The sequence below is a fragment of the Neovison vison genome, chromosome 13 (assembly GCF_020171115.1).
Source record: "Neovison vison isolate M4711 chromosome 13, ASM_NN_V1, whole genome shotgun sequence".
NCBI classification, from domain to species: Eukaryota; Metazoa; Chordata; class Mammalia; order Carnivora; family Mustelidae; genus Neogale; species Neogale vison.
In genome coordinates, this window is record NC_058103.1 from 989,836 (window position 1) to 1,014,733 (window position 24,898).

The 24,898-nt window shown below is 43.2% G+C and overlaps 3 gene segments (V, D, J or C); all 3 read left to right on the forward strand.

Moving 5' to 3' along the window:
- The window catches only part of LOC122893824, a 248,194-nt gene that overhangs the window by 97,546 nt on the left and 125,750 nt on the right, over nucleotides 1-24,898 (forward strand).
- LOC122893823 overlaps nucleotides 1-24,898 on the forward strand; it is a 121,549-nt gene that overhangs the window by 27,002 nt on the left and 69,649 nt on the right.
- LOC122893825 lies at nucleotides 5,007-5,796 on the forward strand. The segment is given in 2 exon segments: nucleotides 5,007-5,118; nucleotides 5,222-5,796. Coding segments are annotated over 2 exon segments (606 nt in total).

A 24,898-nucleotide genomic window follows, 5' to 3' on the forward strand; every position in this document is an offset into this window, starting at 1 on the left:
AAAGGATCAGGAGGAAGCCTGGAACAAACAGCTTAGATCCCACGAAAGCAGAATCAGGGAAATAAGTGATGCCATGAAGCGTTCCAACGTCAGAATTATTGGAATTCCTGAAGGGGAGGAGAAAGAAAGAAGTCTAGAAGATGTCGTAGAACAAGTCCTTCATGAAAACTTTCCGAATCTCGCGAATGAAACCAGCGTTCATGTACTAGAGGCTGAACGGTCTCTACCCAAGATTATACACTCCAAAAAAACATCACGACACCTGATAGTCAAATTGAGAAATTATAATTGTAGGTATAATCTCTTGAAAGCTGCCAGGGCAAAGAGGCTCCTTACTTACAGACGGAAGCCCATCAGAATAACGTCAGACCTGTCCACAGAGACCTGGCAAGCCAGAAGAGGCTGGCAAGATATATTCAGGGCACTAAATGAGAAGAACATGCAGCCAAGAATACTTTATCCAGCAAGACTGACAGTCAAAATGGATGGAGAGATAAAGAGTTTCCAAGACCGGCAAGACTTAAAAGACTATGCAACCACCAAGCCGATACTGCAGGAAATATTAAGGGGGGTTCTATAAAAGAGGAAAAATCCCAAGAATAGCACTGAACAGAAATATAGAGACAGTCTACAGAAAGAAAGACTTCAAAGGTAACTCGATGTCAATAAAAACGTATCTATCAATAATCACTCTCAATGTGAATGGCCTAAATGCACCCATAAAACGGCACAGGGTTGCAGATTGGATAAAACGACAGGACCCATCCATATGCTGTCTACAAGAGACCCATTTTGAACCTAAAGATACACGCAGACTGAAAGTGAAGGGGTGGAGAAGCATCTTTCATGCCAATGGGACTCAAAAGAAGGCTGGGGTAGCGATTCTCATATCAGATAAATTAGACTTCAAACTAAAGACTGTAGTCAGAGATACAGAAGGACACTACATAATCCTTAAAGGGACTATCCACCAAGATGATCTAACAATTGTAAATATCTATGCTCCCAATAGATTACTTAAGAAAACTGTTAATCAAGATAAAGAGTCATATTGATATGAATACACTAATCGTAGGAGATCTTAACACGCCTCTTTCAGAATTAGACAGATCATCGAAGCAGAAAATCAATAAAGAAACAAGAGCATTGAACGACACATTGGACCAGATGGACCTCATAGATATATACAGAACATTCCACCCTAAAACAGCAGAATACTCATTCTTCTCAAGTGCACACGGAACCTTCTCCAGAATAGACCACATACTGGGTCACAAATCAGGACTCAGCCGATACCAAAAGACTGAGATTATTCCCTGCATATTCTCAGATCACAATGCTTTGAAACTGGAGCTCAATCACAAGGAAAAGTTCCGAAGGAACTCAAACACCTGGAAGCTAAAGACCACCTTGCTTAAGAATGCTTGGATCAACCAGGAGATCAAAGAAGAACTGAAACAATTCATGGAAACCAAAGAGAATGAAGACACTTCGGTCCAAAACCTATGGGATACAGCAAAGGCGGTCCTAAGGGGAAAATATATAGCCATCCAAGCCTTGCTCGAAAAAATTGAAAAATCCAGAACACACCAGCTATCTCTACACCTTAAAGAACTGGAGGATCAACAACAAATCAAACCAATTCCACACATAAGAAGGGAAATCATCAAGATTAGACCTGAGATCAATGAGGGAGAAACCAGAGATACAGTAGAACGTATCAATGAAACTAGAAGCTGGTTTTTTGAGAGAATCAATAAGATTGATAAGCCACTGGCTACACTAATCCAAAAGAAAAGAGAGAAATCCCAAATTCATAAAATTATGAATGAAAAGGGAGAGATCACAACTAACACCAAGCAAGTAGAAACAATCATCAGAAGTTATTACGAACAGTTATGTGCCAATAAGCTTAGCAACCTAGACGAAATGGATGCATTCCTGGAAAAATATAAACTACCAAAATTGAACCAGGAAGAAATCGACAACCTGAATAGACCGATATCTAATAACGAGATTGAATCAGTGATCAAAAACCTCCCAAAAAACAAGAGCCCAGGACCTGATGGATTCCCTGGGGAATTCTACCAAACCTTCAAAGAAGAAATAACACCTATTCTCCTGAAGCTGTTTCAAAAAATTGAAGCAGAAGGAAAACTTCCAGACTCTTTCTATGAAGCCAGCATTACCCTGATCCCCAAACCAGGCAAGTACCATACCAAAAAGGAGAATTTCAGACGAATATCACTGATGAATATGGATGCTAAGATTCTCAACAAGATCTTAGCCAACAGGATCCAACAACACATTAAAAAGATTATCCACCATGATCAGGTGGGATTCATCCCTGGGCTACAAGGATGGTTCAACATTCGCAAATCAATCAATGTGATACAACAAATTAATATGAGAAGAGAGAAGAACCACATGGTCCTCTCAATTGATGCAGAAAAAGCATTTGACAAAATCCAGCATCCGTTCCTGATTAAAACGCTTCAAAGGATAGGGATAGAGGGAACATTCCTGAACCTCATCAAATCTATCTACGAAAGACCCACAGCAAATATCATCCTCAATGGGAAAAAGCTTGCAGCCTTCCCGTTGAGATCAGGAACAAGACAAGGATGCCCACTTTCACCACTCTTATTCAACATAGTATTAGAAGTTCTAGCAACAGCAATCAGACAACAGAGAGAAATAAAAGGTATCCAAATTGGTAATGAAGAAGTCAAACTCTCTCTCTTCGCAGATGACATGATTCTTTATATGGAAAAGCCAAAAGACTCCACCCCCAAACTACTAGAACTCATACAGCAATTCAGCAGCGTGGCAGGATACAAAGTCAACGTGCAGAAATCAGTGGCTTTCTTATGCACTAACAATGAAAATACAGAAAGGGAAATTAGAGAATCGATTCCATTTACTATAGCACCAAGGAGGAAAAAAAAAAGAATACTATGCAGGCATCTAAAGAAATGAAATCTTGCCATTTGCAATGAGGTGGATGGAACTAGGTCTTATGCTGAGTGAAATCAGCCACTCAGAGAAAGACAATTATCAGATGATCTCCCTGATATGAGGAATTTGAAAGTCAGGACAGGTGGTCGTTGGGGGTAGGGAGGGAGAAAATGAAACAAGATGGGATCAGGAGGGAGACAAATGATAAGGGACTCTTTTTTTTTTTCCCCAATTTATTTATTTTCAGAAAAACAGTATTCATTATTTTTTCAGCACACCCAGTGCTCCATGCAAGCCGTGCCCTCTATAATACCCACCACCTGGTACCCCAACCTCCCACCCCCCCGCCACTTCAAACCCCTCAGACTGTTTTTCAGAGTCCATAGTCTCTCATGGTTCACCTCCCCTTCCAATTTACCCAAATTCCCTACTCCTCTCTAATGCCCCTTGTCCTCCATGCTATTGGTTTTGCTCCACAAATGAGTGAAACCATATGATAATTGACTCTCTCTGCTTGACTTATTTCACTCAGCATAATCTCTTCCAGTCCCGTCCATGTTGCTACAAAAGTTGGATATTCGTCCTTTCTGATGGAGGCATAATACTCCATAGTGTATATGGACCACATCTTCCTTATCCATTCATCCGTTGAAGGGTATCTTGGTTCTTTCCATAGTTTGGCGACTGTGGCCATTGCTGCTAGGAACATTGGGGTACAGATGGCCCTTCTTTTCACGACATCTGTATTTTTGGGGTAAATACCCAGGAGTGCAATTGCAGGGTCGTAGGGAAGCTCTATTTTTAATTTCTTGAGGAATCTCCACACTGTTCTCCAAAGAGGCTGCACCAACTTGCATTCCCACCAACAGTGGAAGAGGGTTCCCTGATAAGGGACTCTTAATCACACAAAACAAACTGAGGGTTGCTGGGGGGTGTGGGAGTAGGGATAGGGTGGTTGGGTTATGGACATTGGAGAGGGTATGTGCTATGGTGAGTGCTGTAAAATGTGTAAGCCTGATGATTCAGTCCTGTACCCCTGGGGCAAAAAAATAAATGTTAATTAAAATAATTTTTAAAATACAATAAAATAAAATTATGATATGTTCACTCCTTGAGTAACTGCCAAACATTAAAATAAATGAGTCTTGCTACAGATAGGAGCATGGTTGAATTTTCAAGAATTTGTGCAGAGAAAAAAAAAAAAGTCCTACAAACAAAATTCCATACAATATAAATTCTTCAAAACTAAAACTAGTCTATGTAACATGAAAAGAAGCCCATAGTTGTGTGGGTACATAGTGAAGGGAAGTGGAAGGAGGAATTCCAGAGAAAATATGGGAAGTTTTATGGAGAATTGTTTTGTTCATTCTGGATAATGTTGATTCTGACACCATGTTTATCCTATCACTCACTCTGCCTATATGATGTTCATTCCGTTCAAGCACACTCACCAAAATTCTTACAAGTAATCCCAGAGATGACTTGGGAGGAACATAGAGACATTAAAATATTAGAAAACATACCTGCACTAACCCTGATGCTCTCTATATTTCAGGGAAACATAAGGAGGTAAAGTCATCCCATCCCCGTTACAGGAGGGGCTCCACATTCCTCACCAGCCTGCCCACTCTGCCCTCCAGGTGGTTCAGGGGACAGTGTGTCCTGTGGGGATGAGCACAGGGCCACATACTGGGGCTCACTCTCACCCTGTGTGTGCTCTTGGGCACCTCACAAAACCCTCTAAAATTCTGGGTGTAGGTTTACATTTCATTATGGCATAACAAGACATCCATCCCACAACGTTTGTGTGAATATGTAAAAGGAAAGTAGCACATGTCCAAGTATATACTCTGGGAAGTTATATAATGAAAACCGTATCATATTCTAAAGTGTTCAATATCCCCAAAATGAAGGCAGTCAGATGTCTTCTGGCCATTGCCCTCTATGGTCACATAGATCCCAAGCTCAATATATAGTCGGAGAACATGCAAATAGGGTCCTCCATCTGCTGATTAAAACAGCCCAAACCTGACTCCGCAGCTGGGAGAGGAGCCCAGCACCAGGATTTCCAGGTGTTCCGATCAGTACTCAGGACAGGACACAGACAACTCACAATGAAGTTTGTGCTTGGCTGGGTTTTCCTTGTTGCTCTTTTAAAAGGTAATTTCTGGAGAACAAGAGACATTGAGTATGTGAGTGAATATGAGTGAGAGAAACCATGGGTGTGTGATGGATTCCTGACCAGGATGTCTTGTGTCTGCAGGTGTCCAGTGTGAGGTGCAGCTGGTGGAGTCTGGGGGAGACCTGGTGAAGCCTGGGGGGTCCCTGAGACTCTCCTGTGCAGCCTCTGGATTCACCTTCAGTAGCTACAGCATGAGCTGGGTCCGCCAGGCTCCAGGGAAGGGGCTGCAGTGGGTCGCATGGATTAGCTATGATGGAAGTAACACATACTACACAGACTCTGTGAAGGGCCGATTCACTATCTCCAGAGACAACGGCAAGAACACGCTGTATCTGCAGATGAACAGCCTGAGAACCGAGGACACGGCCCTGTATTACTGTGCAACAGACACAGTGAGGGGCCCTCAGTGTGAGCCCAGACACAAACCTCACTGTAGGACGGGATCTGGACCACCAGAGGGTGCACACCACTCACCAATCCTGTCTTTAAGCCCAGGAGCAGATGCAGATGAAGGTTATGGGCAGGTTTCCTGTCAGGATCTAGCGATTCATCTCCAGAGAACACTTTCCCTCAGGGACCTTCTCTGCACACATGCTTCTGTGCTTACCTCTTCACTCTCTGGCTTTGAAAATGTGTTCTAATGGGAAAACAATTATACCAAAGTGCACAAAATACAGCGTCACTCACGTTGTTTATTGCTGTCCCTAAATACCCATGCATCACAGATAAACTGGTGCTCCTCAAGTGTGCCTTTACAGGACTCCCAGCTGCTCTCACTGTGCAGCACAGGTCCACCCTCCTCAACGTGCAAACTCCCTAGAAGCAGCATAAAGTGCATGCTGGACGTGGGGCCACCAGAGGCATCAACAATCGAAAGCAAAAGAAGAAAACGTCTTTGTTGGGACATGACTGTCTGAAACAATGCTCAGAGCATCAATGTTAGTGACAACATGGGAAAGCAGTGGAGCCCCTCCAGGTGTGATGTGTAGACTGGACATTACACACACACACACACACACACACACACACGAAACCTTTTTCACTTTGCCCTAATTTTTCTGCAGCAAAGGTGGTCCTAAGACAAAAATACACAGCATACAGGAAGACCTCAAGAAGCAAGAAAAATCTGAAAGAAACACTCCAACGTTACACCTGAAGGAGCTAGAGAAGGTTGATGACTAAATACAGGAGAAGGAAGGAAATATAAATTGGAAGGGGAGGTGAACCACAAGAGACTATGGACTCTGAAAAACAATCTGAGGGGTTGGAAGTGGCGGGGGGTGGGAGTTGGGGTACCAGGTGGTGGGTATTATAGAGGGCACGGCTTGCATGGAGCACTGGGTGTGGTGAAAAAATAATACTGTTTTTCTGAAAATAAATAAATTGGAAAAAACAAAATAATAAAAACAAACAAACACAAAACAACAAAAGAGCAAGTTCTAGTTTTCTGGGGAAAAAAAAGAACTCTAAAATTGAGAAACCTCTGCCTAGATTTATCAAAAGGAAAAGCGAAAACCTGAAATAAATGATATCAGAAATCAATATACTCCTCTGTGGAACAAATAGGGTTTTGGAGGGGTAGAAGGGGCCGGATGGGGAAACTCAGTGATGGGCAACGATAGGTGAACACTGGACTGCGTGTTATCAGAGAGGAGCTGACTGAGGCTTCTCTCTGAGACGGAGGTCTGGGTGCATTTTGCTTTCCTCTAGACCTCCAAAGAAATGCCAAAAGCTGCAAAGCGAGGGAAAAAAAAATCCAGAGAACAGAAGCCTGAAGAACCAGTTTTCTCAGAGCCCAGCCCCTTGAGAGGGGCAGGAGGGCTCAACTCTAGCAAGACTGCCTGAAAAACCATGCAGCAGGCCCCTCCCACAGAAAGCCAGCCAAAAAAACAAAGAAAACAAAACAAGAGAATAACCACCACTACTTCCTAGATACAACTTTTATCTTTAATTCATTGCCACTATTCTCGTTATTTTCAATTTTTTAAATAATTTATTAACCTATTTACCATCACAATGAGATGTTCAGTACAACAAATTTCATAATAACCTTTTTTTAAAATATTTTATTTTTTTATTTGACAGAGAGATCACAAGTAGACAGATCACAAGTAGACAGAGAGGCAGGCAGAGAAAGAGAGGGAAGCAGGCTCCCCGCTGAGCAGAGAGCCCGACGCTGGACTCAATCCCAGGACCCTGGGATCATGACCTGAGCCGAAGGCAGTGGCTAAACCCACTAAGCCACCCAGATGCCCCCCATAATAACCTTTTTTTTTAAGATTTTATTTATTTATTTCACAGACAGAGATCACAAGTAGACAGAGAGGCAGGCAGAGAGAGAGAGGGAAGCAGGCTCCCTGCCGAGCAGAGAGCCCGATGCGGGACTCGATCCCAGGACCCCGAGATCACGACCTGGGCCGAAGGCAGCGGCTTAACCCACTGAGCCACCCAGGCGCCCCCCATAATAACCTTTTAACTTGAACTTTTTTGATACATATACCTGTGTTTTTCTTTTTGCTTTTCTATTTTTTAATTTTTTTTCCAATTTATTTATTTTCAGAAAAACATTATTCATTATTTTTTCACCACACCCAGTGCTCCATGCAAGCCGTGCCCTCTATAATACCCACCACCTGGTACCCCAACCTCCACCCCCCCGCCACTTCAAACCCCTCAGACTGTTTTTCAGAGTCCATAGTCTCTCATGGTTCACCTCCCCTTCCAATTTACCCAAATTCCCTACTCCTCTCTAACGTCCCTTGTCCTCCATGCTATTGGTTTTGCTCCACAAATAAGCGAAACCATATGACAATTGACTCTCTCTGCTTGACTTATTTCACTCAGCATAATCTCTTCCAGTCCCGTCCATGTTGCTACAAAAGTTGGGTATTCGTCCTTTCTGATGGAGGCATAATACTCCATAGTGTATATGGACCACATCTTCCTTATGCATTTATCCGTTGAAGGGCATCTTGGTTCTTTCCATAGTTTGGCGACTGTGGCCATTGCTGCTATAAACATTGGGGTACAGATGGCCCTTCTTTTCACTCCATCTGTATTTTTGGGGTAAATACCCAGGAGTGCAATTGCAGGGTCGTAGGGAAGCTCAAATTTTTTTAAATATTCATATAGAGATAAGGTTCAAGGTAATCCCCTTTACCCAATCAATGCTACTCTTATATATAAACCAGTTTTAATCCCCCATTATCTCAGGAAAGTTGAGTCCTTTAACAAAGATATCAGAATATCCAGGAAGGGTGAGGAGGAGTCAAGATAGCAGAGAAGTCGCAGGCTGAGACGACATCATGTAGAAGGGGATCATCTAGATAGCTTATCAAACCATTGCGAACACCTACAAATCCTACAGGAAATTGAAGAGAAAAAGAGAAGAAGAAAATCAACCACTTTCTGAAAGGTAGGACCATCAGAGAAGTGACTCCAAAGCGATGGGAAGATAGTCCTCGAGGGGAGGGGCCAGCTTCTGGAAAGCAGCAGAACAATGGAGCACAAAACTAGAACTTTTAAAAGGCTGCTCCCCTGAGGGACATCACTCCAGAGGCTAAGCATGGTCCTCAGGTCCCACGGGGTCACGGAAGGATCAGGGGTGTCTGAGTGTTGCAGAGTTCACAGGTATTAGAGTGGGGAAGCCGGCTACAGAGACGGAACCGAGGAGTGAGCTCTCAACTCAGGGTTACCTTAAACTGTGATCTGTGGCACAATCAGACCACTGCTCTGTGAGCTGGGACCCCACAAGATCCAGGGAGGGCCCCCTGAAAGAGCTCAGGGATCTGTGGGATTCAGAGACTCCAGGCGGGGCTGTGTGCCAGAGACAGAGACACTCGGTCACAGGCTGGGTGAGCTCAGAGCGCAGCCAGAAGCCAGGGAGATGGGAGTGATTGAACGCTTCCTCCAAGCACACACTGAGGACTGAGGCCCCAAGCTCTCGGCTCCTCCGGCCAGAGACTGGGAGGCCACCATTTTCATTCCTGTCTGGAGCTCCCAAAAACCGAACCTGAGCGGATTACTTAGCCGGGCCCCTGGTAAGGGCAGTGCAATTGGACCTCGGGCAAAGACACTTGAGAATCACTACAACAGGCCCCTCCCCCAGAAGATCAGCAAGAAGTCCAGCCAAGATGAAGTTCACTTACCAAGGAGAACAGCGGAATTCCAGAGGAGGAGAAAGCAAAGCACGGAATGCATGGCTTTCTCCCCATGACTCCTTAGTCTTCAAAGTTAATTAATATTTTTTTAATTTTTTATTTCTTTTCAGTGTTACAGTATTCATTGTTTTTGCACAGCACCCAATGCTCCATGCAATCCGTGCCCTCTCTAATACCCACCACCTGGTTCCCCCAACCTCCCACCCCTGCCCCTTCAAAACCCTCAGATTATTTTTCAGAGTCCATAGTCTCTCATGGTTCACCTCCCCTAATTTTTTCTTATGCTAAAATTCTTTTTAACTTTTACCCTTTCCTCTCTTAACGTTTTATTTTATTTCTTTTCAGCGTAACGAATTCATTGCTTATGCACCACACCCAGTGCTCCAACAATACGTGCCCTCCATAATATCCACCACCTACTCCCCCAACCTCTCAACCTCCACCCCTTCAAAACCTTCAGATTCTTTTCCAGAGTCCATAGTCTCTCATGGTTCACCTCCCCTTCCAATTTCCCTCAACTCTCTTCTCCTCTCCATCTCCCCATGTCCTCCATGTTATTTGTTATGCTCCACAAGTAAGTGAAACCATATGATAATTGACTCTCTCTGCTTAACTTATTTCACTCAGCATAATCTCTTCCAGTCCCATCCATGTTGCTACAAAAGTTGGGTATTCATACTTTCTGATGGAGGCATCATACTCCATAGTATATATGGACCACATCTTCCCTATCCATTCGTCCGTCGAAGGGTATGTTGGCTCTTTCCACAGTTTGGTGACTGTGGCCATTGCTGCTATAAACATTGGGGTACAGATGGCCTTTTTCTTCACTAGATATGTATATTTAGGGTAAATACCCAGTAGTGTAATTGCAGGGTCATAGGGAATTTCTATTTTTAATTTCTGTTTCTTATTAACATAAAATGTGTTATTAGCCCCAGAGGTACAGTTCTGTGAAGCTATTTTAAATTTCTTAAGGAATCTCCACACTGTTCTCCAAAGGGGCTGCACCAACTTGCATTCCCACCAACAGTGGAAGAGGGTTCTCCATTCTCCACATCCTCTCCAACACTTGTTGTTTGCTGTCTTGTTAATTTTGGTCATTCTAACTGGTATAAGGTGGAATCTCAATGTGTTTTAATTTGAATCTCCCTGATGGCTAGTGATGATGAACATTTTTTCATGTGTCTGATAGCCATTTGTATGTCTTTATTGGAGAAGTGTATGGTCGTGGCTTCTGCCCACTTTTTGACAAGATTATCTATGTTGTGTGGGTTGAGTTTGAGGTGTTCTCTATAGATCTTGGATATCAGCCCTTTGTCTGTAATATCATTTGTGAATACCTTCTCCCATTCCGTGGGTTGCCTCTTTGTTTTGTTGACTGTTTCCTTTACTGTGCAGAAGCATTTGATCTTGATGAAATCCCAAAATTTCATTTTCACTTTTGTTTCCTTGGCGTTTGGAGAAATATCTTGAAAGAAGTTGCTGTGGCTGATATCAAAGAGATTACTGCCTATGTTCTCCTCTAGGATTCTGATGGATTCCTGTCTCACATTGAGGTCTTTTATCCATTTTGAGTTTATCTTTGTGTACGGTGTAAGAGAATGGTCGAGTTTCAATCTTCTACATATAGCTGCCCAGTTTTCCCAGCACCATTTATTGAAGAGACTGTCTTTTTTCCACTGTCTATTTTTTCCTGCTTTGTTAAAGAATTTGACCATAGAGCGGTCTATATGTGGGCTCTCTACTCTGTTCCAGTGGTCTGTGTGTCTGTTCTTAATGCCAGTACCATGCTGTCTTGGTGATCATAGCTTTGTGGTAAAGCTTGAAATCAGGCAACATGATGTCACCAGTTTCGTTTTTCTTTTTCAACATTTCCTTAGCAATTCGGGGTCTCTTCTGATTCCATACAAATTTTAGGATTGTTTGCTCCAGCTCTTTGAAAAATGTCAGTGGAATTTTGATCGGAATGGCATTAAAAGTATAGATTGCTCTAGGCAGTATAGACATTTTAACAATGTTTGTTTTTCGGATCCATGAGCATGGAATGGTCTTCCATCTTTTTGTGTCTTCTTCAATTTCTTTCATGAGTGTTCTGTTGTTCCTTGAGTACAGATCCTTTACCTCTTTGGTTAGGTTTGTTCCCAGGTATCTTATGGTTCTTGGTGCCATTGTAAATGGAATCAATTCTCTAATTTCCCTTTCTGTATTTTCATTGTTAGTGTATAAGGAAGCCACTGATTTCTGTACATTGACTTTGTATCCTGCCACATTGCTGAATTGCTGAAAGAGTTCTAGTAGTTTGGGGGTGGAGTCTTTTGGGTTTTCCATATAAAGAATCATGTCATCTGCAAAGAGATAGAGTTTGACTTCTTCATTGCCAATTTGGATAACTTTTATTTCTCTCTGTTGTCTGATTGCTGTTGCTAGGACTTCTATACTATGTTGAATGAGAGTGGTGAGAGTGGGCATCCTTGTCTTGTTCCTGATCTCAATGGGAAGGCTGCAAGCTTTTTCCCATTGAGGATGATATTCGCTTTGGGTTTTTCATAGATAACTTTTATGGACTTGAGGAATTTTCCCTCTATCCCTATACTTTGAAATGTTTTAATCAAGAACAGATGCTGAATCTTGTCAAATGTTTTTTCTGCATCAGTAGAGAGGACTATGTGGTTCTTCTCTCTTCTCTTATTAATTTGTTCTATCACACTGATTGATTTGCAAATGTTGAACCATCCTTCCAACCCAGGGATGAATCCCACCTGGCCATGGTAGATAGTCTTTTTAATGTCCTGTTGGATCCTTTTAGCTAGGATCTTGTTCACAATCTTAGCATACATACTCATCAAGGATATTGGTCTGAACTTCTCTTTCCTGGTGGGGTCTTTGCCTAGTTTGGGGATCAGGATAATGCTGGCTTCATAAAAAGAGTCTGGGAGTTTTCCTTCTGCTTCAATTTTTTGAAACAGTTTCATGAGAAACTTTCTTTGAAAGTTTGGTAGAATTCCCCCAAGGAATCCATCAGGTCCTGGGCTCTTGTTTTTTGGGAGGTTATTGATCACTGCTTCAATCTCGTTGCTAGATACTGTCTATTCATGTTGTCAGTTTCTTCATGGTTCAGTTTTGGAAGTTTATAGTTTTCCAGGAATGCATCTATTTCATCTAGATTGCTTAACTTGTTGGCATATAACTGTTGATAATAATTTCTGATCATTGTTTCTATTTCCTTGGTGTTAGTTGTGATCTCTCCCTTTTCATTCATAATTTTATTAATTTGTGTCTTCCCTCTTTTCTTTTGGATCAGTGTGGTCAATGGTTTATTGATCTTATTGATTTTTTCAAAAAAAACAGTTTCTAGTTTCATTGATGCATTCTAGCTGTATCTCTAGTTTCTATCTCATTGATCTCTGCTCCACTCTTGATTATTTCCCTTCTTGTGTGTAGAGTTGGTTTAATTTGTTGTTGATTCTCCAGTTCTTTAAAGTGTAAAGACAGCTGGTGTATTCTGGATTTTTCAATTTTTTGAGGGAGGCTTGGATGGCTATGTATTTGCCCTTATGACTGCCTTTGCTGTATCCTATAGGTTTGGGACCAAAGTGTCTTCATTTTCTTTGGTTTCCATAAATTGTTTAAGTTCTTCTTTGACTTTCTGGTTGACCACCTCAGTCAAGGTGGTCTTTAGCTTCCAGGTGTTTGAGTTCCTTCCAAATTTTCCTTGTGATTGAGCTCCAGTTTCAAAGCATTGTGATCTGAGAATATGCAGAGAATAATCTCCATCTTTTGGTATCAGTTGAGTCCTGATTTGTGACCCAGTATGTGGTCTATTCTGGAGAAGGTTCCATGTGCACTTGAGAAGAAAGAGTATTCTGTTGTTTTAGGGTGGAATGTTCTGTATACATCTATGAGGTCCATCTGGTCCAATGTGTCATTCAATGCTCTTGTTTCTTTATTAATTTTCTGCTTGGATGATCTATTACTGAAAGTGGCATGTTAAGATTTTCTACTATTAATGTATTCATAGCAGTATCACTTTTTATCTTCATTTACAGTTGTCTTATGTAGTTGGCTGCTCCTGTATTGGGGGCATAAATATTTACAATTGTTAGATCTTCTTGGTGGATAGACCCTTTAAAAATAATGTAGTGTCCTTCTGTATCTCTGACTACAGCCTTTAGTTTAAAATCTAATTTATCTGATATAAGAATAGCTACCTCAGCCTTCTTTTGAGGCTCATTGGCATGAAAGATCATTCTCCATCCCTTCATTTTCAGTCTGGATGTATCCTTAGGTACAAAACGGGTCCTTGAAAGAGGAACCCTCCTACACTGTTGGTGGGAATGCAAGCTGGTGCAACCACTCTGGAAAACAGCATGGAGATTCCTCAAAAAGTTGAAAATACAGCTACTCTATGACCCAGCAATTGCACTACTGGGTATTTACCTTAAAGACACAAATGTAGTGATCTGAAAGGGCACGTGCACCTAAATGTTTATAGCAGCACTGTCCACAATAGCCAAACTAAGGAAAGAACCCAGATGTCTATCAACAGATGAATGGATAAAGAAGATATGGTGTATATATAAAGTGGAATACTATGCAGCCATCACAAGAAATGAAACCTTGCCATTTGTGATGATGTGGATGGAACTAGATGGTATTAAGTTTAGCGAAATAAGTCATTGGAGAAAGACAACTATCATATAATCTCCCTGATATGAGGAAGGGGAGATGCAATGTTGGGGGTTTGAGAGTAGGAAAAGAATAAATGAATCAAAATGGTATCAGGAGGGAGACAAACCATAAGAGACTCTTAATGTCACAAAACAAACTGAGGGTTGCCAGGGGGAAGGGGGAGGGAGAGGGTGGTGGGGTTATGAACTTGGGGAAGGTATGTGCTATGGTGAGTGCTGTGAAGTGTGTAAACCTGGCAATTCACAGACCTGTACCCCTGGGGCTAATAACACATTATATGTTATTACAAAAATTTTTTAAATTATTAATAAAAAGAAAGAAATGGCCTGTGCAGAGACACCCTGATCTCCTCTGTCCCCCTGAAAGCTGGACATGAGTCTCCTATGGGAAAGGCACCCTCCCTGGACAGGATGAGACAGATGTCCTTAGCACCAGAAATGGAATTTTAAGGCCTAGAAGACTGTATAAACACACCTTACTTCCTCATTAACTTGAATTTGTTAGTTTATGTTTCCAGAATGGAAAAGTCACACACAAAAAGCCAGAGTGGAGGAGATGAGTATCCTTCTGGATTGGATGAAATATCTCCTCACAAGAGCTTGATGTTGTGTGTAGAGGGTCCTCGTGGGTCTCCTTCAACGTCAGCAGTGCTGCTGGGGTCTGGGAGCACTCTGGTGACAGCAACAGTGTGCCATCCTCCAGCCTGTACTCAGGGCCATGGACAATTGGACCACACACAAAGTACACCTGCATAGGCAGGGCATGTGTCCCCCCTGGCCTGGGAGTCTGGGCACTGGGCTCATGACCAGCAAGAGGAGGCCTGAAAAGTGCAGGGACCCTGGGCTGTGCTTGCTGCTGCTGGCATAGTGTGGACACCAGCAGGTGTGAGCCTGGTCCTGTGCCTGAGACAGTCAGGAACAATCATCCTCTGACCATCATTGGACTGTAGCTGGGAGCCCTGGTGACTCCATGCCTGTGGGGGAGGGTGACCTGAGAATTGCATGAGGAAGAGCAGTGCCAAGTCAGTTGACTCAGAAGACACTGTTCCAGGTCACCTGCTAAGTGGGGCAGCAGAGCGACAGGTGAGGGGGTCAGCTCTCTCCGAGACCTGCTTCAGTTCTACAAGACCACTCATCACTAGGACTGCTCTGGTTCTGTCTATTCATGGGGCTCCATTCTGCTGGTCTTCTCCACTCCTGACACCTGCCCCTTGGATCTCAGGCAGTACTTTCACCCGGATCTGTGTTTCTGCCAGCTACTTCATAGATTATCCTGGATAAACAATGGACTAAGAGTAGGACAGGTATTGGTCAAGATGACAAGGAACCAAGGAACAGATATGTGGCCTGGAATGGAGGGTCCAAGACTTGGTCAGGAAATGGTAGGAACCCTGTCTTCAAGCTGATGTCCCTGTTGTCCCTGAGCATGCCTACAATCTCCTCCTTAGACAGAGCTGTGTCCTACAGCCCCTCAGTGGTGACCCTGGTGTGCTGGTCCTGTGTGGGGAGGGGAATTATAAATTCTAATGGCAAACCCCTGTGAGCCAGAAGGACTGGGTGTGGATGTGACCCTCACAGTTTGCTCCAGAGGTTACCTCTTATTCCTTAAGCACAAGACAGCCCAGTGAGAACACTGTGTCCTGTTGCAGGTGCAGAGTGAGGTGCAGGACTGGCAGCATCCTTGCCCCCTGCATGCACTGCAACATGAGGTCCTAGATCACATCTGAGAGGCTGTGGTCTACGTGTGGGGACAAGGACGTCCCATCCGCCATGTCTGCTAGAATCTGTGGGTGTTCAGAGAATCAGGAATGGGACCTCCTTCTTTTGGCTCACCCTATCACCTCAGGGCAAACTGTAAATGGGGTCCTTGACATTGTTAATTATGTAAAGTACTTGCCAATATTAAAGAACGAATGCCCAGAGAAGATGAGATGAATATGGAAGTGATAAAGTACACAAGGAAAGCAGGAAATAGCTGTAAATTATATCAGGAGACAATGTGAACCTGGTCACTTATAACCTTATAAGAATCTGTTCTCTACAAACATATATGTGTTTACATTTTATATGTGAGAGACAGAAGCAGAGGACCAGGACAGAAAGAGGGAATGTGCAACAGAGAAAAATGACTTTTCTGTAATAAATTCATAATTCATAAAGTCTTCAGAGCACCTGGAGGGTCCTGTCTGTAAGGTCCACATTGATGTAGAAATCAAGGTGAAAACCAAGATGCTCCAGACACTGCCCCTAAGCCCCTGTCCAGCTTCCCTGTCATCCTCCTCCTTCCCATCAGGAATTGGGCTCTGGTTGCTGGTTGGTGGGCCCTGGTGCTTGGACCCCTGAAGGTGCCTGTGTATTAGGGTCTCCATGTCTCAGATTGTGTGGAAAAGGAACACCAGAGTTTCCCTTCCCAACTCAGATTAATGGGTTTTTTCCAGAACCATCTGTGCTCAGGGTGGAGAAAGGACCATGTAGGTTGGATTTTAGGTGGGGTTTTTTTTTTGTTTGTTTGAATCCAGTTAACAACACATAATACATCATTAGACTCGGATGTCATATTTGATAATGCCTCATTTGTATATATGGATTTCTGTTCTGTGGATGTAACTAGAGGGTATTACACTGAGTGAAAGAAGCCAATCAAAGAAAGACAATTATCATATGCTTCAAGCATGTGTGGAATATAAGTAGAGGATCATAGGGGAAGGGAGGGGAAACTGAACGGGATGTCCTGAGACAGGGAGATAAACCATGAGATACACTGAACTATAGGAAACAAACTGAGGGTTAGGGAAGGGAAGTGGGTAGGGGCAATGGAGTAACTGGGTGGTGGGCATTGAGGAGGTCACATGATGTGATGAGCACTGGATGTTGTACACAATGATGAATTACTGAACACTACATCTGAAACTAATAATGTACTTTATCTTGGCTAATTGAATTTAATTAAAATTTAAAAAAAAGAAAAGAATACCCACGTAACAACCAATCTCTCTGCCTGGGCCTCCACATGGATGAGCTTGTTTCCTTATGTAAATGCTGGAGTATAGTTCCAAACATCCATCACCTTTTTGTAGGTGGATTGCCATCATCTGGGACCCCATATCTCATTTGTGGGAGAAAATGACCCAAACTGGGCAATCAGTCAGGGTCTGGAGTCTGTCCTCCAGGTTTGTGAACAGGTATTTCTGCAGGTTGAACTTGCAGCCCACTGTTGGACAGCCTGGCAATGGAATACAAGAGAACATTCATAAGGTTTCTAAACGTTTTTCAGCTCCAGCACAAACCTTCTCGAGCAACTGATGCTAGAGAACAGTTCAGGAAGGACTGGAGCATAAATCACTAGGACCAGGCTCTGTGGGTCCTCGCACCACTCAACATGGGGACACCAAGAACTGGTGGCTGTCACCAGGGTTCAGGATCTTTAATGTCTCCCCTCCTCCATAGGGACCCACATGCAAATCACCTGGGGTGCTCCCAGAAGAAATAGACATCACAGGCAGAGGTCAGCATGCTGGGTCTCCATCCTGCAGGCAACCATGCAGCTGCTGTGGTCCCTCCTCTGCCTTCTGGCAGCTCCCCTGGGTGAGGATCTGGGGACTCTGGGATAGACGGTGGCCTTTCTGTGGGATGGGACAGACTCACCATGACTCTCCTTGTCCCCAGGTGTCTTGTCTCAACTTACACTTCAGGAGTCAGGCCCAGGACTGGTGAAGCCCTCACACACCCTCTCTCTCACATGCGTTGTCTCCGGGGGCTCCGTCACCAGCAGTTACTATTGGAGCTGGATCCGCCAGCGCCCTGGGAGAGCACTGGAGTGGATGGGCTACTGGTCAGGTAGTACAAACTACAACCCGGCTTTCCAGGGCCGCATCTCCATCACTGCTGACACATCCAAGAACCAGTTCTCCCTGCAGCTGAGTTCCATAACCACTGAGGACACAGCCGTGTATTACTGTGCTAGAGGCACACTGAGGAGACATCAGTGTGAGCCCAGACACAAACCTCCTTGCAGGGGCACAGGAGGGGTGGGGCTGCAGGTGGCCCCAGAATCCACCAGGGGGTGCTCAGGACACCAGGGAGCCCTCAGGTCACCAGGGGACACTCAGGTCACCAGGGGAAACTCAGGTCACTTTCCGGAGCTCAGGTCACCAAACGGTGCTCAAGACACAAGGGGCGCTCAGGACAGAAGGGGTACTCAGGTCACCATGGGGCACTCAAGACCCACCAATACACTTTCCACACCAGAAGCAGGTGCAGTGAAGATTAAATGTGTGTTTCCTGGCACAGTTTGGGGCTTCCTTTCCATAAAGCAGTTTCCCCAATGAGACTTTCTAGAATTATGATTTGTTCTTACTTCTTACATCAATGAATTGAAACATTGGCTACAATAGGAGAAAACTATATGTACATGCACAAAAAGCAGGAAGTCACTTACTTGATGAATCTTTTCCCTCAATGACAATTACGGACATTCTTTTTTTTTTTATATTACAGATATTTAAAAATATCTTTATTAACTAAACTACCCCCACTGTGGGGCTCGAACCCATGATCCTGAGACCAGGAGTCCCGTGCTCTACTGACTGAGCCGGCCAAGCACCACTGCTTTTATTGCTGAAATTTTTAAACACAAAAACCAAGTTCCCTTGGTTAATTAATTTTTTTTGATAGTTTCTTTTTTTTTCCAATTTATTTATTTTCAGAAAAACAGTATTCATTATTTTTTCACCACACCCAGTGCTCCATGCAAGCTGTGCCCTCTATAATACCCACCACCTGGTACCCCAACCTCCCACCCCCCCGCCACTTCAAACCCCTCAGACTGTTTTTCAGAGTCCATAGTCTCTCATGGTTCATCTCCCCTTCCAATTTACCCAAAAGCACATACCCTCCCCAATGTCCATAACCCCACCCCCCTTCTCCCAACCCCCCTCCCCCCAGCAACCCACAGTTTGTTTCGTGAGATTAAGAGTCACTTATGGTTTGTCTCCCTCCCTATCCCATCTACGGACATTCTGATGTAAGTCTGCTAAGCCTGTAAAAGTTTCAGCTGGACTCAACAACACAACATCACACAGTCCAGTGTACAAGCTGTGAGCCACCATCATCAAGTTCATGCTGGACATCAGGTACAGGGCCACCATGAAGCCAAAGCCAGAGAAGAATGGCCCCAGTGTGGGGGGTCATTGTGTGGACCACATGCTCACAGCTTCTGTTTAGCTGACACCATCCAGAGCCAGAGGGACCTCAAACAAGCTTGGTACAGTAGGTGAATCAGATGACACAATACACACTTACAAGAGAATATGGAATATTAATCACCTCCATCATTGAAGTGTCTGTTGATTTCAGGGAATGTCTCCCAGCATGTCAGAAATGCTCCAGTAAACCTTAGAAAGGACACGAAATCAGGGATTTTTTTTTATTGTGATACTGTGAATTAGTGCTGGAAAATTCCATAGGGATCTGGAAGACCAGGGGCACAGCATCTAGTCTTTCCTAGGAGATTTCCATGTATGGAGCACGAGAAGATGGAGGAATGAGGCTTCTGGTGCCAGTAAAAAAATCATCAGAAGATACTATGTCATGACTAATTCCATGCAACAACTACAAAAAAGAGTGAAAATAGGTGTAGAAGACCATCTGAGTCCCTTGAAAATAGGAATGATAATATATAAGCAGACAATAATAAGAAAGCTAAGAGCAGAAGACAAGGGTCTTACCCAGTGTCTCAGGAGAAAGCTGTCCTCTTGCCAAGGTCACCAGCATGTGCGCATGGTCTTGGGCCCCTGTGTGCACACAGAGACTAGAAGCTTCAGCAGGATCCATGAGAACGCTCAGGCTGAGCTGCTGGTTGGGAGGAGCCTGCCATCTGCAGAGATTAACTGATCCTTCAGTTACTGATATCAGCTCAATGTGTTTAATTTCTACCATCACTATGTTGAAACCTAGCACCAATTTAATGGAATGAGTGGGCGGGGACTTAGGGAAGCATTTAGGTCAGGAGCGTGCAGTCTCATAATGGGATTAGAGCTCTTATACACCAGGACTGGGGAAGCTTTCTGCCCCTTGGCCCCATGTGAGTTTACAGGGAAAGGACCACCTAGGACGTGAGTTCTCTCCAGACACCAAATCTGCCTGCACCTTGATATGGCACTTCCCAGGCTCCAGAACTGTGAGGAATGTGTGTCTAATGTTTAAAACCACCCAGTTTATGTGCACTGTTACACCAGCTGGAACACGGAGTCATTAGTGAAGCATGAACCCAAGCATTTTTTCTGGCACAGTTTTCAGAGTTTGTGGCAGTGATAACTGATGGGATTTGAGTATTACCATCATTTTACAGAGTTGTGTTGTGCTGATTGCCATGAGCTGTGCCACTCAGTCACTGGACATAATGTTGTTACCCTATGCTCCCATCATGAAACCAAGCATGTGGGTTTCTGTGACTCTCCATCTGATTGTGAGGGTAGGTTCCTCTTGACGTGTTCATTACTGGAAACACTCAAGGCACCTACATTACTTGTTTATCCTTTATTGTGTTGCTTATATGCAATGCTTGTGTGTGTGTGTGTGTGTGCATCTGTGTGTGATTTTTTTATTTCTTTTCAGTGTAACAGAATTCATTGATTATGCACCACACCCAGTGCTCCATGCAATACGTACCCTCCATATTATCCACCACCTGGCTCCTGCAATCTCCCATCCCCCACCCAATCAAAACCCTCAGTTTGTTTTTCAGAGTCCATAGTCTCTCATGGTTCACCTCCCCTTCCAATTTCCCCCAGCTCCCTTCTCCTCTCCATCTCCCCATGTCCTCCATGTTATTTGTTATGCTCCACAAATAAGTGAAGCCATATGATAATTGACTCTCTCTGCTTGACTTATTTCACTCAGCATAATCTCTTCCAGTCCCGTCCATGTTGCTACAAAAGTTGGGTATTCATCCTTTCTGATGGAGGCATAATCCTCCATAGTGTATATGGACCACATCTTCCTTATCCATTCATCCGTTGAAGGGCATCTGGGTTCTTTCCACAGTTTGGCAGCCGTGGCCATTGCTGCTATAAACATTGGGGTGCAGATGGCCCTTCTTTTCACGACATCTGTATCTTTGGGGTAAATACCCAGGAGTGCAATTGCAGGCTCATAGGGAAGCTCTATTTTTAATTTCTTGAGGAATCTCCACACTATTCTCCAAAGAGGCTGCACCAACTTGCATTCCCATCAACAGTGGAAGAGGATTCCCCTTTCTCCACATCCTCTCCAACACATGTTGTTTCCTGTCTTGCTAATTTTGGCCATTTTAACTGGTGTTGGGTGATATCTCCATGTGGTTTTAATTTGAATCTCCCTGATGGCTAGTGATGATGAACATTTTTTCATGTGTCTGATAGTCAATTATATGTCTTCATTGGAGAAGAGTGTTCATGTCTTCTGTCCATTTTTTTAAAGATTTTATTTATTTATTTGACAGAGAGAGATCACAAGTAGGCAGAGAGGCAGGCAGAGAGAGAGAGGAGGAAGCAGGCTCCCCGCTGAGCAGAGAACCCGATGCGGGACTCGATCCCAGGACCCCGAGATCATGACCTGAGCCGAAAGCAGCGGCTTAACCCACTGAGCCACCCAGGCGCCCCATCTTCTGTCCATTTTTTTTTATTTTTTTTCTTCTGCCTATTTTTTAATTTAATTTTTATTTATTTTCAGCATAACAGTATTTATTATTTTTGCACCACACCCACTGCTCCATGCAATCTGTGCCCTCTATAATACCCACCACCTGGTACCCCAACCTCCCACCCCCCACCCCTTCAAAACCCTCAGATTGTTTTTCAGAGTCCATAGTCTCTCATGGTTCACCTCCCCTTCCAATTTCCCCCAGCTCCCTTCTCCTCTCCATCTCCCCATGTCCTCCATGTTATTTGTTATGCTCCACAAATAAGTGAAACCATATGATAATTGACTCTCTCTGCTTGACTTATTTCACTCAGCATAATCTCTTCCAGTCCCGTCCATGTTGCTACAAAAGTTGGGTATTCATCCTTTCTGATGGAGGCATAATCCTCCATAGTGTATATGGACCACATCTTCCTTATCCATTTATCCGTTGAAGGGCATCTGGGTTCTTTCCACAGTTTGGCAACCGTGGCCATTGCTGCTATAAACATTGGGGTACAGATGGCCCTTCTTTTCACGACATCTGTATCTTTGGGGTAAATACCCAGGAGTGCAATTGCAGGCTCATAGGGAAGCTCTATTTTTAATTTCTTGAGGAATCTCCACACTATTCTCCAAAGAGGCTGTACCAACTTGCATTCCCACCAACAGTGGAAGAGGGTTCCCGTTTCTCCACATCCTCTCCAACACATGTTGTTTCCTGTCTTGCTAATTTTGGCCATTCTAACTGGTATAAGGTGGTATCTCAATGTGGTTTTAATTTGAATCTCCCTGATGGCTAGTGATGATGAACATTTTTTCATGTGTCTGATAGCCATTTGTATGTCTTTTTTGGAGAAGTTTCTGTTCATATCTTGTGCTCATTTTTTTTAAAGATTTATTTATTTATTTACTTGAAAGAGAGATATCACAAGTAGGCAGAGAGGCAGGCAGAGAGAGAGGAAGGAAAGCAGGCTCCCTGCTGAGCAGAGAGCCCGATGCGGGACTCGATCCCAGGACCCCGAGATCATGACCTGAGCCGAAGGCAGCGGCTTAACACACTGAGCCACCCAGGCGCCCCTGTACTCATTTTTTTATATGATTGTCTGTTTTGTGTGTGTTGAGTTTGAGGCGTTCTTTATAGATCCTGGATATCAACCTTTTTTCTGTACTATCATTTGCAAATATCTTCTCCCATTCCATGTGTTGCCTCTTTGTTTTTTTGACTGTTTCCTTTGCTGTGCAGAAGCTTTTGATTTTGATAACATCCCAAAAGTTCATTTTTGCTTCTGTTTCCTTTACCTTTGGAGACATATCTTAAAAGAAGTTTCTGTGGCTGATATTGAAGAGGTTACTGCCTATGTTCTCTAAGATTCTGATGGATTCCTGTCTCACGTTGAGGTCTTTTATCCATTTCAAGTTTATCTTTGTGTACAGTGTAAGTGAATGGTTGAGTTTCATTTCTTCTACCTGTAGCTGTCCAATTCTTCCAGCACCATTTATTGAAGAGACTGTCTTTTTTCCACTGTATATTTTTTCCTTCTTTGTCGACGATTATTTGGCCATAGAGTTGAGGGTCCATATCTGGTTTCTCTACTCTGTTTCATGGGTCTATGTGTCTATTTCTATGCCAGTACCATGTTGTCTTGGTAATCACAGCTTTGTAGTAAAGCTTGAAATCAGGTAACGTGATGCCCCCAGTTTTATTTTTGTTTTTCAACATTTCCTTAGCGATTTTCAGTCTCTTCTGATTCCATACAAATTTTTGGATTATTTGTTCCATCTCTTTGAAAAATACCGGTGGAATTTTTATCAGAATGGCATTAAAAGTATAGATTGCTCTAGGCAGTATAGACATTTTAACAATGTTTATTCTTCCGATCCAAGAGCATGGAATGGTCTTCCATCTATTTGTGTCTTCTTCAATTTCTTTCATGAGTGTTCTGTAGTTCCTCGAGTACAGATCCTTTACCTCTTTGGTTAGGTGTATTCCCAGGTATCTTATGGTTCTTGGTGCTATAGTAAATGGAATCGATTCTCTAATTTCCCTTTCTGTATTTTCATTGTTAGTGTATAAGAAAGCCACTATTTTCTGTACATAGACTTTATATCCTGCCATGTTACTGTATGCCATGTTACTTGCTGTATGAGTTCTCATAGTTTGGGGGTGGAGTCTTTGGGTTTTCCATATAAAGAATCACGTCATCTGCGAAGAGAGAGAGTTTGGCTTTTTCATTGCCAATTTGGAGTTTGGCTTTTTCATTGCCAATTTGGATACATTTTATTTCTCTTTGTTGTCTGATTGCTATTGCTAGGACTTCTAATACTGTGCTGAACAAGACTGGTGAGAGTGGGCATCCTTGTCATGTTCCTGATCTCAATAGGAAGGCTGTGAGCTTTTACTCACTGAGGATGATATCTGCTGTGGGTCTTTCATAGATAGATTTTTGAAGTTCAGGAATGTTCCCTCTATCCCTATACTTTGAAGCGTTTTAATCACAAATGGATGCTGAATTTTGTCAATGTGCTGTTGTATCCTATTTTCTAGGACCTTGTTGAGAATCTTAGCATCCATATTCATCAGTGATATTGGTCTGAAATTCTCCTTTTTGGTGTGGTCTTTGCCTGGCTTTGTTCAATGATATTCTTGAGTTTTTTCCCTCTTTTATAGAAGCCCCATTATTATTTCCTGCAGTGCTGGCTTGGTGGTTACATAATCTTTTAAACCTTGGTGGTCTTGGAAGCTCTTTGTCTCTCCATCCATTTTGAATGTCAGTCTTACTGGATAAAGTATTCATGGGTGCATGTTCTTCTCATTTAGTGCCTGAATACATCTTGCCAGCCCTTTCTGGCTTGCCAGGTTTCTGTGGACAGGTCTGACATTTTTCTGATGTGCTTTCTTTTGTACATAAGGAATATCTTCCCCTTAGCTTCTTTCAAGAGCTCCTGTCTACAATTATGATTCATCGTTTTCCCAATGAGGTGTCTGGAGATCTTTCTATATTCTATGATCTTGGGGACAGCCCTTTCTGCCTCTACAACACGAATGCTGGTTCCATTAGCCAGATTGGGAAATTTTTCATGGAGATTTTGTTAAACTATATCTTCTAATCTTCTTTCTTTCTCCTCCACCTCAGAGATTCCAATAATTCTGACGTTGGAACATTTCATGGCATCCTTTATTTCCCCAATTCTGTTTTCATGGATTCTAGGCTGTTTTTTCCAGGCCTTTTCCTGATCCTATTTCT